The sequence below is a fragment of the Erythrolamprus reginae genome, chromosome 6, assembly GCF_031021105.1.
Source record: "Erythrolamprus reginae isolate rEryReg1 chromosome 6, rEryReg1.hap1, whole genome shotgun sequence".
Taxonomy (NCBI): domain Eukaryota; kingdom Metazoa; phylum Chordata; class Lepidosauria; order Squamata; family Dipsadidae; genus Erythrolamprus; species Erythrolamprus reginae.
In genome coordinates, this window is record NC_091955.1 from 4,158,076 (window position 1) to 4,173,274 (window position 15,199).

The 15,199-nt window shown below is 41.1% G+C and overlaps 1 protein-coding gene across 5 annotated transcripts in view; it reads right to left on the reverse strand.

Moving 5' to 3' along the window:
• The window catches only part of LOC139169220 (platelet glycoprotein 4-like), a 90,438-nt gene that overhangs the window by 32,551 nt on the left and 42,688 nt on the right, over positions 1–15,199 (reverse strand). For all 5 annotated transcript variants that reach the window (XM_070755094.1, XM_070755098.1, XM_070755096.1 and 2 more), the window contains exon 2: positions 13,470–13,703. In XM_070755094.1, coding sequence (XP_070611195.1) covers positions 13,470–13,589 — 120 coding nt within the window. In that variant the 5' untranslated portion in view covers positions 13,590–13,703. The remainder of the gene's footprint in view (positions 1–13,469; positions 13,704–15,199) is intronic.

Here is a 15,199-nt window from a genome sequence, read left to right on the forward strand (position 1 = left end):
AGGGGGGAAAGAAAGAAGGAAGAAAGAAAGAAAGAAAGAAAGAAAGAAAGAAAGAAAGAGCAGGATTGTGGGGTAAAGGTGACATAAAATTATACCCTTTAAAGCAATTTCGCGGGGATGAAAGAATGAAAAAAAAATGTCACGCTGGTTCTTTGGAAAAAGCCTAAAAGCTGGACAAATATAACGAGACAGAGCCTTTCAGCCCCCACGCCTGTAGCACAGCCGACAGATCTGATGTTCTGCAACCTCAACTGAAGGGGACACAAAAGGGGAGATAAGATGATCAAAGGGGCTTGAAACAACCCTCCTAAGAAAAAGCATTACCACGCATGGAAATTTCCAGCTTGGAAGGAAGGAAAACTACAGAGGGACCAGTGCAGAATGAAAAGTATAATGGGGAAGTCAGGGTGGTATCTTCAGCTTCAACCACAACAACACACGAGCACACAACAGATACAAACTCAAAGTAAACCGCTTCAAACTCGACTGCAGGAAATACGACTTTAGCAACCGAGTAGTTGATGCATGGAACTCACTACCAGATTCTGTAGTATCATCACCTAACCCCCAAAACTTTACTCTTAGACTGTCCACTGTTGACCTCACCAGATTCCTAGGAGGTCAGTAAGGGGCGTGCATAAGTGCACCAGCGTGCCTTCCTTCCCCTGTCCAATTGTTCCCTCTTATCAGTACCCATCTTATACAAAGACTGTTATATCTATTTACACTACCAAGAGTACTTGACAGGCAAACAAACAAACAAACAAATTGTGTAGGAGGCAATGAGTGCAACCACACATCTGTATGTCCTGTTGCACAATCCGTAAGGGTTTAAAAGAGGATTAGCTGAAGGCTTATGGAAGATCTTGCTGGGCGGAAGCAAAAGTCCTGGAGGGGCATCATCTTTTTCTTTATCTTCTTCATCTTCTTCTTCATCTTCTTCATCTTCTTCATCTTCTTCTTCTTCTTCTAATTCTAATTCTTCTTCTTCTTCATCATCATCTTCTTCATCTTCTACATCTTCTTCATCTTCTTCATCTTCTTCATCATCATCTTCTTCTTTTTCATCATCATCATCTTCTTCTTCATCTTCTTCTTCTTCATCATCTTCTTCTTCATCATCTTCTTCATCTTCATCTTCTACTTCTTCTTCATCTTCTTCATCTTCTTTTTCATCTTCTTCATCTTCTTCATCTTCTTCATCATCATCTTCTTTTTCATCATCATCATCATCATCTTTTTCTTCTTCATCTTCTTCATCATCTTCTTCTTCATCATCATCTTCATCTTCTTCTTCTTATCTTCTTCTTCTTCATCATCTTCTTCATCTTCTACTTCTTCATCTTCTTTTTCATCTTCTTCTTCATCATCTTCTTCTCCTCCTTCTCCTTCCTCCTCTTCCTCTTCTTCCTCTTCCTACTGTCCTATTGTCTTCTTTAATTGTTATGTTTATATAAACTACTATCCTATACTTCATTGACAAAGAAACAAATAACCAGAAGTTCATTTTTTGAACTTCTGGTTGGCTTGTTGGGGCATTTTTCACATTCACAGTCTCCCCAAAACTTTCCTGAAGCCTGGGGAGGGCAAAAACAGCCTCCCATCCCCTCCAGAAGGCCGAAAATAAGTTGGCCCGCTCATGTGCCTTCAGATATGGCTCCATGTACCACCTGTGGCACGCCTGTCATAGGTTTACCATCATTTTGGTGACTCATAATTACAATCATTTTGGTGTTTTAAAATTTTTTGCATTATCGTACCTGTGGTTTTTTTTTTTTTTTAAAAATAGATATATCCATATATCCATCCCAAGATAAAATACAGTGAATAGTATAAGGGCAGACTAGATGGAGCAGGAGGTCTTTTTTTTCTGCTGTGAAGGCTGTGTTGTGACAGGTGGCAATCATATTTGTATTTTACAACAGATATGAAATGACTCCAGTCACAGTCGAGCCAAAGGCTACGTCAACTGTTGACATTAAAAAAACCAAAACCTAACCAAAGAACTCTTACTGTTTGCACACTTCCTCTTCTAGCTAAGGGCAAACTTGATTTTTTTTTAAAAAAAAAAACAGTTTAAAACAGTTTTAACCATGGGTTGTTTCCCTGCACCCAATTCCAATATTCCCTTACTGTTAAAGGAAGGAAATTGCTACAGTAAGTTTACATAGAAACATAGAAGATTGGCGGCAGAAAAAGACCTCCTGGTCCACCTAGTCTGCCCTTATACTATTTCCTGTATTTTATCTTAGGATGGATCTATCTTTATCCCAGGCATGTTTAAATTCAGTTACTGTGGATTTACTATCCACGTCTACTGGAAGTTTGTTCCAAGCATCTACTACTCTTTCAGTAAAATAATACTTTCTCACGTTGCTTCTGATCTTTCTCCCAACTAATTAGTTTTTTCCCACCGTTCCTGTCACCCATTTCCTCCCACTTCCAGTAAGATAACTAGACACAAGAACAGTTCAAAAACCATCACTCTGCTAAACAAATAATTCACTCAACACTGTCAAACTATTTACTAAGTCTGCACTTCTATTTCTACTAGTTTTTTCTCGTCAACCCTATCATCCTTTTCCTCCCACTTAGGACTGTATGACTGTAACTTGTTGCTTGTATCCTAAGAATTTTATTAATATTGATTGTTTCCTCATTGCTTATTTGACCCCTATGACAAGTACATCATGATTTTTGACAAATGTAAGTTTTTCTTTATGTACACCGAGACCATCTTCACCAAAGACAAATTCCTTGTGTGTCCAATCACACTTGGCCAATAAAGAATTCTATTCTATTCTATTCTATTCTATTCTATTCTATATCTCTATATCAATCAACAAATGCTCTACCCTCCACATCGGCAAAAAGAATCCAAACCGCACATACGAACTGAATAAACAATCTCTCACTGCTAACCCACACTTAGTAAAAGACCTTGGAATGCTAATATCGAATGACCTAAGTGCTAAAGCCCACTGCAACAATATCGCCAAAAAAGCTTCTAGAGTTGTTAACCTGATCCTACGCAGCTTCTGCTCAGGCAATCTCACACTACTCACAAGAGCCTACAAAACTTTTGCCAGACCCATCCTAGACTGCTGCTCATCTGTCTGGAACCCATACCACATCTCAGGCATCAACACCCTTGAAAATGTCCAAAGATATTTCACCAGAAGAGCCCTTCACTCCTCCACTCGAAACAGAATATCCTACGAAAATAGACTAACAATCCTGGGCCTAGAAAGCCTAGAACTACGGCGCCTAAAACACGATTTGAGTATTGCCCACAAGATCATATGCTGCAACGTCCTACCGGTCAATGACTACTTCAGCTTCAACCGCAACAACACAAGAGCACACAACAGATTCAAACTTAATAAGAACCGCTCCAAACTTGACTGTAAAAAATATGATTTCAACAATCGAGTTATCGAAGCGTGGAACTCATTACCGGACTCAATTGTGTCAACCCCTAACCCCCAACACTTCTCCCTTAGACTCTCCATGATTGACCTCTCCAGGTTCCTAAGAGGCCAGTAAGGGGCGTCCATAAGTGCACTGGTGTGCCTTTCGTCCCCTGTCCAATGGTCTTTCCTTTCTTTCACCTATCTTATATATTCTCTTCCTTTCATATAGCCTCTCCTCTAAGTTCACTTTACCCTTATATATATTACCACATGTCTATTTTTCTTCCTATGTATTTGTGTATTGGACAAATGAATAAATAAAATAAATAAATAAAATAAATTCTAAAAAAATTGTTCTGCTTCTGCTTTTTTTTTTAGGAATCTGCTTTTTTTAGGCATCATAATTGGCCCTCATTAAGCATAAGATGTAAAGTCAAACTGTGGCATCTTTAATGCACCCTATCTGTTCATAACAAGAACATCGATAATTTTCCATAATTGAGTGGAACCATTTACAATTAGTCCAGAGAATTCTGGAAAACTTGCCAGGAAGTTCTCGTAAAGTTCATAACAAACTGAATCATAAGATGCCTTAATTAAAAACGGTTGAGAGACAGGATAATCTAGAAATGGTGAAGTCCCAAAATAGCTCTTTGAAAATTTCCATACTAATTTGCTTTAAAAACGCTGCAAGGACATTATTTTAAGCGTTAATGAAAGAAAAACAATGCTGTGCAGGAACAAAATAAATTCTGTTATATTGAGACTATATAATTCATTGACGTCATATGTTAACTGATATGAATGCAGATGTTAAACATCTGCAAGTTGGTGCAGCTTTGAGATAAAAACTCAAAGACTGTCCAAAAAAGGTATGCTGTCATGTGGATGTTCATTTAAAAAAAATCGATGCAGAGTATGGTAGAGTAAATATTTCAGAATACACAAATTAGAGACAATTCTAAATTATGAATTTATCTATTATAGAAACATAGAAACATAGAAGACTGACGGCAGAAAAAGACCTCATGGTCCATCTAGTCTGCCCTTATACTATTTCCCGTAGTTTATCTTAGGATGGATCTATGTTTATCCCAGGCAGGTTTACATTCAGTGACTGTGGATTGACCAACCACGTCTGCTGGAAGTTTGTTCCAAGCATCTAGTACTCTTTCAGTCAAATCATATTTTCTCATGTTGCTTCTGATCTTTCCCCCAACTAACCTCAGATTGTGCCCTCTTGCTCTTGTGTTCACTTTCCTATTAAGAACACTTCCCTCCTGAACTATATTTAACCCTTTCACGTATTTAAATGTTTCGATCATGTCCCCCCCTTTTCCTTCTGTCCTCCAGACTATACTGATGGAGTTCATGAAGTCTTTCCTGATAAGTTTGATGCTTAAGACCTTCCACCATTTTTGCAGCCCGTCTTTGGACCCGTTCAATTTTATCCATCTCTTTTTGTAGGTGAGGTCTCCAGAACTGAACACAGAATTATTCCAAATGGGGTCTCACCAGCGCTCTATACAGCGGGATCACAATCTCCCTCTTCCTGCTTGTTCTACCTCTAGCTATGCAGCCAAGCATCCTACTTGTTTTCCCTACCGCCTGACTGCACTGCTCACCCATTTTGAGACTGTCAGAAATCACGACCCCTAAATCCTTCTCTTCTGAAGTTTTTGCTAACACAGAACTGCCAATGCAATACTCAGATTGACGATGACCTCCAAGGCCCTTCCAACTCTGTTATTGTTGTTTGTTTGGTTGTTGTTGTTGTTGTTGCTATATTTTGTCCATGTCAGCCATATGGTCTACTAATGAGTCTACGGAGAGGGGCTGCATACAAATCTAATAAATAATAATAATAAATAATAATAAGTCTACAGAGAGGGGCTGTATAGCTAGAGGTATAACAAGCAAGAAGAGGGAAATTATGATCCCGCTATATAGAGCGCTGGTGAGACCACACTTGGAATACTGTGTTCAGTTCTGGAGACCTCACCTACAAAAAGATATTGACAAAATTGAACGGGTCCAAAGACGGGCTACAAGAATGGTGGAAGGTCTTAAGCATAAAACGTATCAGGAAAGACTTCATGAACTCAATCTGTAGAGTCCGGAGGACAGAAGGAAAAGGGGGGACATGATCGAAACATTTAAATATGTTCAAGGGTTAAATAAGGCTCAGGAAGAAAGTGTTTTTAATAGGAAAGTGAACACAAGAACAAGGGGACACAATCTGAAGTTAGTTGGGGGAAAGATCAAAAGCAACGTGAGAAAATATTATTTCACTGAAAGAGTAGTAGATCCTTGGAGCAAACTTCCAGCAGACGTGGTTGGTAAATCCATAGGAACTGAATTTAAACATGCCTGGGATAAACATAGATCCATCCTAAGATAAAATACAGGAAATAGTATAAGGGCAGACTAGATGGACCAGGAGGTCTTTTTCTGCCGCCAGTCTTCTATGTTTCTATGTTTCTATGTTATACCTCTAGCTATGCAGCCAAGCATCCTACTTGCTTTCCCTACCGCCTGACTGCACTGCTCACCCATTTGGAGACTGTCAGAAATCACGACCCCTAAATCCTTCTCTTCTGAAGTTTTTGCTAACACAGAACTGCCAATACAATACTCAGATTGAGGATGACCTCCAACTCTGTTATTGTTGTTTGTTGTTTTTGTTGTTGTTGTTGCTGCTATATTTTGTCCATGTCAGCCACATGGTCTACTAATGAGTCTACGGAGAGGGGCTGCATACAAATCTAATAAATAATAATAATAAATAATAATAATGATGACAAGAAGCTAAGTTCATCCGTTTCTTCCGAAGCCAGGCTGAGCCTCCAAGATTGTAAAAGATTCTACAAAATGGACACTACAAAATTGGTACTGGTATATGGTGGACCACATACATTTTGAAATTATGGAAATAAGATTAAATAATTTTGATAAGAATAAATTGGAGAAGCTGATGGTGCGATGGAACAAGGTAAAAGAGTATATGTTAAGTAGAATCTGTGATGTAAATATGAAAAATAAATTGCAATCACTCTTTTAGTAATACTTGATCAAGATAGAGCCAAGGAATAATAGATAAACAATTAAATTTTTTTTTTCTTGAATCCTCTTGTACGGGTGGTGGGGGTGATGGGGTGTGTGTTGTTGTTAGGTGATGGGCACATGCACTGTGCACTGTTATATGTTTGTTTTATGTAAACTTTTAAAATCAATAAAAAATTTATTAAAAAAAAACAAAACAAGATTGTAAAAGTTGAAGCCAAGTGATTGTAATTCTCACCGGCCCAGAGTTCACAAGTGAAGCAACCCCATTTAGCTGGAGAAAAATATGCAGACTCATCTATTATGCCTTAATGATCCCTTAAGCGCTTTGCTCATAAGGAGAACTGGAATAATTGCTAAAGGAGAGAACAGAAGCCAAACTGCACCTGGTGAACCACAAACACGTGTGGTGCGGTTTTGGCAAGATGGGTTTTTTCCGACAGGCTGGCCTCCTGGATGTACGGCTTCGACGGGCTTTTTTAAATGACGCAGTTCACAGAGAACATGTCTTTCGAAACACCGTTGAGCGTTCCGGCTTGAAGGAGATCGAAGATTAAACCGAGATGCCTGTCATATTTGCGAGACGGCTGAAAGGCAGACGGCGTGAAGGGAGGTGCTACCGTCTGCCGCGAAATCTTGGGCGGTGTGAAACCAGACAGATTTATATCTCTTTTTTTTTTCTTTCCTTCGGTGGCTTACAGACAATAACAAAATAACACAATGGAATAACACCCAGAATACACTATACAAAACAATGTTGAAACTCTTAGAAAGAGTGCAGAGAAGAACAGGCAGGATGGATTAGGGCAGTGTTTCCCAACCTTGGCAACTTGAAGATATTTGGACTTCAACTCCCAGAATTCCCCAGCCAGCAAATGCTGGCTGGGGAATTCTGGGAGTTGAAGTCCAGATATCTCCAAGTTGCCAAGGTTGGGAAACACTGGATTAGGGGACTGGAAGCTAAAATACACTGCTCAAAAAAATAAAGGGAACCCTCAAAGAACCCATCCTAGATCGGAATGAATGGAATATTCTCATTGAATACCTCTCTCTCATTCTCTCTCTCTCTCTCTCTCTCTTTGCTATTCTCTGCTATTCATTGCTACTTGTGGTTTGTCTGTGTGATTGCTATATTTAGAACTGTGTGTTCAAATGCTGGTTTAATATACTGCTCAGAAAAAATAAAAGTACACATCCTAAATCCTACACTCATCCTGCATCCGAATGAATGAAATAAAAGTACACATCCTAAATCTGAATGAATGAAATGTTCTCATTGAATAATTTGCTCTGTACAATGTTGAATGTGCACAACAGCAGGTGAAGTTGATGGTCAAACAGTGTTGCTTCCTAAGTGGACAGTTTGATTTCACAGAAGTTTTATTGACTTTGAGTTATATTGTGTTGTTTAAGGGTTCCCTTTTTTTTTTTTTTTGAGCAGTGTAATATGAAGAAGAATGTTTGCAGGAACTGGACATGGCTGGTGTAGTGAAGAGAAGGACCAAGGGAGACGTAATAATAATAATAATAATAATAATAATAATAATAATAATAATAACAACAATAACAACAACAACAACAGCAATAGCAAGAGCAATAATAATAATAATAATAATAATAATAATAATAATAATAATAATAATAATAATAATAATTTAATGAAAAGAAGGACCGGGGAAAGACATGATAGCAGTGTTCCAATATCTGTCCATAGCTGTCCACCAGCCGTCCATACAACACTGAGTTACAGTTTTTCTGTAAGGACCAGTACAGAAAAACTGTAACTCAATGTCGTATGGACAGTTGGCGGAACAAAGCATTGCATGGCCAGTTCTTGGAGAAGATTGAAGGCAAAGTGGATAAAGAAAAGACCTGGTCATAGCCAGTGGAACACTCAAAAAGGAGACAGAAGGTCTAATACTGGCGGCACAAGAACAGGCCATTAGAACAAATGCTGTCAAAGCCAGAATTGAAAAATCAACAGACGATCCAAAGTGCAGACTCTGTAAAGAAACAGATGAAACAATCGATCACATACTCAGCTGCTGCTAAAAGATCGCACAGACTGACTACAAGCATAGACATGATGCTGTGGCATAGATGATCCACTGGAACTTGTGCCGGAACTACCATTTACCAGTGGCAAAGAACTGGTGGGATCATAAGCCCGAAAAATTGGTCGAAAATGAGCAAGCAAAACTACTGTGGGACTTCCGACTTCAGACTGACCGAATTCTGAAGCATAACACACCAGACATTGTGATCGTGGAGAAAAAGAAAGTATGGATCATCGACATTGCAATCCCAGGAGACAGCAGAATTGAGGAGAAGCAGCTAGAGAAATTAGTGAAATACGGAGATCTGAAAATCGAGCTGCAACGACTCTGGCATAAGCCAGTGAAAGTGGTCCCAGTGGTACTTGGCACGCTGGGCGCAGGGCCAAAGGATCTCAGCGGACATTTGAAAACCACCAGAATTGACAAAATCTCCATCTGTCAATTGCAAAAGGCCGCTTTACTGGGATCGGCAAACATAATTCATCGCTACATCACGCAGTCCTAGGTGCTTGGGAAGCGCCCGACTGGTAATGAAATACGAAATCCAGCATAGTGATCTCGTTTGCTGTGTTGTACTGACATAATAATAATAATAATATTAATTTCAAGAAGAGACTTTGATTTATTTATTTATTTTGTCCAATACACAATGAGGGTTTTAGTGGGTATATATCTATATACACATAGTAAAATACATGATGAAGGTTATAGAGGAGATACTCATAGTAAAATATATCTATGAAATAATAGAAAAGCAGATTTAGTAATAAAACATATCAATGAAAGAATAGAAGAAGAGATATAGGAATAGAAGAAAGGTATAGGAGATATAGGAGAGCAATAGGACAGGGGACGGAAGGCACTCTAGTGCAATTGTACTCGCCCCTTACTGACCTCTTAGGAATCTGGAGAGGTCAACCGTAGATAATCTTAGGGTAAAGTGTTGGGGGTTTGGGGATGACACTATGGAGTCCGGTAATGAGTTCCACGCTTCGACAACTCGGTTACTGAAGTCATATTTTTTACAGTCAAGTTTGGAGCGGTTAATATTAAGTTTAAATCTGTTGTGTGCTCTTGTGTTGTTGTGGTTGAAGCTGAAGTAGTCGGCGACAGGCAGGACGTTGCAGCATATGATCTTGTGGGCGATTGCCATCTGTCAGAAATGTTGTAGGGTCCCCTACTTGGGTGAGCAGTTGGACAAGATGTCCTACTAGGTCCTTCCAACTCTGTCAATCTGTATCTAACTGAGTTGTGACTTTGGAGCTCACAGACTCTCTAAACGGGTTTGCACTCCATGAACACTCCATTTTAACAGTCGAACTGGCCAAGGAAAACAGGAAACCGGGAAACATTTCTGGAGGTTCTCTACATTTTCCTTTCATGATAACATTTCAGGAAACCCAACGAGTCTTCGGAGAGGGGCGGCATACAAGTCCAACAAATAAATAATAAATAAATAAATAAATAAACTAGGTGGTGGGACACAGTTGTACCAAACTGTGAAAGCTGGTGTTCAGATAATGAATCTGATTGTAAGACCACGCGACGTTACCTATCAACGGTGGTTAGAAGAAAAATTCAGAGAAGCCTTTGGTTTCAGTCGGGACGTTTTTGCAGCTCTCTGAAGTTCAGAAAGCTGTTGGGTTTCTTTCAAAGTCCTCAAGAGGAAATTGTGGCTAGGAACAAATACCTTTGCTAGAGTCAGGAACCTCATGGAGAAGAAACACATGTTGGTGATAAATTAACGGCTTGCCACACTATCTATGGAAAGATTGATGTTGATGGGAACTTGCAAGGGCTGATTTTCATGAGGAAACAGATGCAGCCACAAAGACTTCTTTCAAGTGGTTCAAAGACATCCTATGCCCATCCACCTGGTCGGAAGTGGAAGGAGGACTGGCCATGCTGGCACAATCTGAATGGGCAACGTGACAGGTTGGGAACCAAGGACGTGAACTACAGTAATACCTCGTCTTACAAACTCAATTGGTTCCCGGACGAGGTTCTTAAGGTGAAAAGTTTGTAAGACGAAACAATGTTTCCCATAGGAATCGATGGAAAAGTGATTAATACGTGCAAGCCCAAAATTCACCCCTTTTGCCAGCCGAAGCGCCTGTTTTTGCACTGCTGGGATTCCCCTGAGGCTCCCCTCCATGGGAAACCCCACCTCCATACTTCTGTGTTTTTGTGATGCTGCAGGGGAATCCCAGCATCGCAAAAACGAGCGCTTCGCTGGCAACGCAGCATCGCAAAAACACCAAAGTCCTCGAAACCCCACCTCCGGACCTCTGTGTTTTTGCAATGCTGCGATTTCACTGAGGCTCCCCTCGCTGGGAAACCCCACCTCTGGACTTCCGTTGCCAGCGAAGTGCCCATTTTTGCGCTGCTGGATTCCCCTGCTGGGATTCCCCTGCAGCATCACAAAAACATGGAAGTCCGGAGATGGGGTTTCCCATGGAGGGGAGCCTTAGGGGAATCCCAGCAGCGCAAAAACAGGTGCTTCGCTGGCAACGGAAGTCTGGAGGTGGGGCATCCCAGCAGCGTTGGTGGGTTTGTAAGGTGAAAATAGTTTGTAAGAAGAGGCAAAAATAACTTAAACCCTGGGTTTGTATCTCGAAGCATTTGTATGACGAGGCGTTTGTAAGATGAGGTGTCACTGTCCTCAAAATTTCCACTCCCAGTTCTCCAGAACTGGTCAGTATCTGCTGAATCCCACGTCTGATTCATGTGGTCTGACCCTGGGTCAAGCAGAAGGGAGAAGAAATGAATCCAGAAATAGTTGAATTTACTTTGGGGGGCTAGAACTCTAAATTCCAAGCATGAGATGTGAAAAAATGAATAGCGGCTGGGATATTTGGGGCTGGATTTTGCCCAGAGAACAGGGCGTATCCTGCATTAGTCTCAGATGTATTCTACAATAATAATAATAATAATTTTTTAAAAATTGTGTTGCTTAAAAGGGGTTCTGCTCTTTTCTTGAGCAGATGTTTCCAGTCAATGTTAGTGGGGGTTTTTAAGGGCCTTCCAAAGTCACAATCCTTTATCTCATTCTTTTTTGACCTTTAGGAAACCAGCATGGGTGGTCCTTGATTGATTGGTATCATCATGTTCTGATGATACTGATAGACATATACCTACCAGGAAGAAGAAGAAGATGGAGAAGGAGGAGAAGGAGAAGGAGAAGAAGAAGAAGAAGAAGAAGAAAGGAGGAGAAGGAGAAGAAGAAGAAGAAGAAGAAGAAGAAGAAGAAGAAGAAGAAGAAGAAGAAGAAGAAGAAGAAGAAGGAAGAGCAGGACGAAGAAGAAGAAGAAAGAAGAAGAAGGAAGGAGGAGAAGAAGAAGAAGAAGAAGAAGAAGAAGAAGAAAGAAGGAGGAGGAGGAGGAGAAGAAGAAGAAGAAGAAGAAGGAAGAGCAGGACGAAGAAGAAGAAGAAAGAAGAAGAAGAAGAAGGAAGGAGGAGAAGAAGAAGAAGAAGAAGAAGAAGAAGAAAGGAGGAGGAGGAGGAGAAGGAGAAGAAGAAGAAGAAGAAGAAGAAGAAGAAGAAGAAGAAGAAGAAGAAGATTTTATTATTGTTGTTGTTGTTATCATTATTATTATTATCATTATTATTAGTATCATCATCATCATCATCATCATCATCATCATCATCTGTGCAGTCCTTGGTGCTCTGAGTTTTCCTGCAGACATTTCATTACCAAAGTAGGTGACTTCATCAAGGTTAGAAGGGACCTATATCTACCTATATCCAAAGGCATCTATCTATCACAGGAAGAGGAGGAGGAATAATAATGAGAGAATGGAAAGGAGGAACTGACAAAGAGTGAATCCATCCTACATGGAAGTGCTGATGGTGCCGATGACCTTCCAGGTCATTGTCTCCATGTTGAGTATGCCTGTCCAGGTTGGACCATGTGGTAAGGGAGGAGATCCAAGGGTATCCGCAGAACAGCCTTCTCAGCAAAATCACTCCTTCCTTCCTTCCTTCCTACCTTCCTTCCTTCCTTCCTTCCTTCCTCCCTCCCTCCTTCCTTCCTTCTTTCCTTCCTTCCTCCCTTCCTTCCTCCCTCCTTCCTTCTTTCCTTCTTTCCTTCCTCCCTCCCTCCTTCCTTCTTTCCTTCTTTCCTTCCTCCCTCCCTCCTTCCTTCTTTCCTTCCTTCCTTCCTTTCCCCATCACTGTTCCTCTCCTCCTTCTCACCATCCTTCCCTTCTTTCCCTCTTTTCTTCCTGTCTTTTATTTCTAGTCCTTCCTTCCTTCCCTCCCTCCCTCCCTTCCCCCCCTTCTTCCTTTTTTGGAGTACAAGACGCACCTTAGTTTTGGGGAAGGACCAGGTATTCATGTGTCTAAGAGTCCTGATTATTTCATCCCCTGATTAGGGCTGAAAAAAACCCTTTTCAGAGGGAGTAGCAATGAAAACAAGCCTGCAAAGACTTAGGGCTGGGGGGGAAAAACTTATTTGGAGGGAGTAGAAAACCAGAAAGATCATTACCAGCTCATTAGGGCTGGGCAAAAAAGCTTCGAAAAAGCTACATTTGGACTATAAGATGCGCCCAAATTTTCAGCTTCATTCAGATCAGAGATCAGAACTGCCCCTACTCTTCCTGCCTTCCGTAAACTCCTCAAAACCCACCTTTGCCGTCAGGCATGGGGAAACTAAACATCTTCCCCTGGGCACGTTGAATTTATATATGGTATGCTTGTGTGTGTGTGTGTATGTTAGTATAGGGGTTTTTCTTAAATTTATAATATTTTAATTAACTGGATTATGTATTGGATTGTCTTTTCACTTGTTGTGAGCCGCCCCGAGTTTTCGGAGAGGGGCGGCATACAAATCCAAATAATAAATAATAAAATAAATCAATTCAATTCAACGTTAAGGAGGAAGATAAGAAAGGCCAGAAATGATGCAGAAAGAGACGGAACGGCGGAGGTCTCTTACCTTTTTTATTGTTTTCTCAACCAAGTGATTTCCGACCGGGATCAAAATTCCTCCGAGGATGGCCAGCACGGCTCCAATGACTGCCACAGTCATCAAGCCGCAACGCTGATTACACCCCATGCTTCTTCACCTAGTTGCAAAGACGTTGTAGCTGTTCCTCCTGCTACTTGGACCCCTTATGCTTCTTTTCTTCCGGCGTTCCCTCAAATTACGTATCGTGGAGACTTAAGCAGGCTGTCAAAAGAGATCAAAGTTAGATTAGATTGCAGGTTAGACATATATGTATATGGATCTGTGTGCAATGGAGAAGATAGATTCTTAAATGCATATACAGCGGTAAGTAGAGGCATTCTACCTAAGAACACCTCTACTTACCGACTTTTCTAGATAAGAACCGGGGGTTCAAGATTTTTTTGCCTCTTCTCAAGAACCATTTTCCACGTACAAACCCGAACCTCCAAAACTGTAATAGGAAAAAGCAGGGAGAAGCCTCTGTGGGGCCTCTCTAGGAATCTCCTGGGAGGAAACAGGGCCGGAAAAGGCAGGGAGAAGCCTCCGTGGGCCATCTCCAGGAATCTCCTGAGAGGAAACAGGGCTGAGAAAGGCAGGGAGAAGCCTCTGTGGGGCCTCTCTAGGAATCTCCTGGGAGGAAACAAGGCTGGGAAAGGCAGGGAGAAGCCTCCGTGGAGCCTCTCTAGGAATCTCCTGGGCGGAAACAGAGCCGGAAAAGGTGGTGAGAAGCCTCCGTGGGGCATCTCTAGGAATCTCCTGAGAGGAAACAGGGCTGGAAAAGGCAGGGAGAAGCTTCCGTGGAGCCTCTCTAGGAATCTACTGGGAGGCAACAGGGCTGGAAAAGGCAGGGAGAAGCCTCCATGGGGCCTCTCCAGGAATCTCTTGGGAGGAAACAGGGCCTCCACCCTCCCTGTGGTTTCCCCAATCGCACTCACTATTTGCTTTTACCTATGGGAAAAAATGCTTCTTCTTACAAACTTTTCTACTTAAGAACCTGGTCACAGAACGAATTAAGTTCGTAAGTAGAGGTACCACTGTATATGGATCCCGTGACTGTTGGGAATGCTGTATTGGTCATAAATGTGAGAACCAGTCATAAATCCCATTTTTCAGCATTGCTATAACTTTGAAGGGTTGTTAAAAATGCTCCTAAGCCAAGGAATAGCAAAATGAGTGTATGAAGGGAAAAGTCAGCAGTAATTTCAGACTGAATGGTCTCTTTCTTCATGAAATAAACACCCATTTTGGTCAAGAGTTGTCAGACAGGAGGAAATTAATTGCAAGCATTAGCTAGAAAAACCCGATTGCATTCTTTGTTTGGCCAATTCTAAACTTGGTTCCCAGCCAAACATACGGAACTCCCCTTCCACTGAAAAGCAAGGATGGAAACCGAGGCTCGGTTGCCAATGTATGTGTACAAATGTTTTGCATTAACTGTTGCTTCATTCTCCCTTACAAGAAGCAGTTAGTTAGCTGCCTGATTTGAATATCGCTGCACTGGAAGACTCTTTTCTTACTAATGTCAATAGATGATAGAAGATGGAAAAGAGAAGACCGAAAATGATAGGACCTATCAGATGGATAGGGAGGTAGGGAGGTAGATAGATAACAGCTCGATTGCTGGATGCTAGGTGATGATGAAGATAGATAGGTAGAAAGACAGAAAGGCAGAAAGACAGAAAGACAGAAAGGTGTTTGGTCGGTAGATAGATTATCTA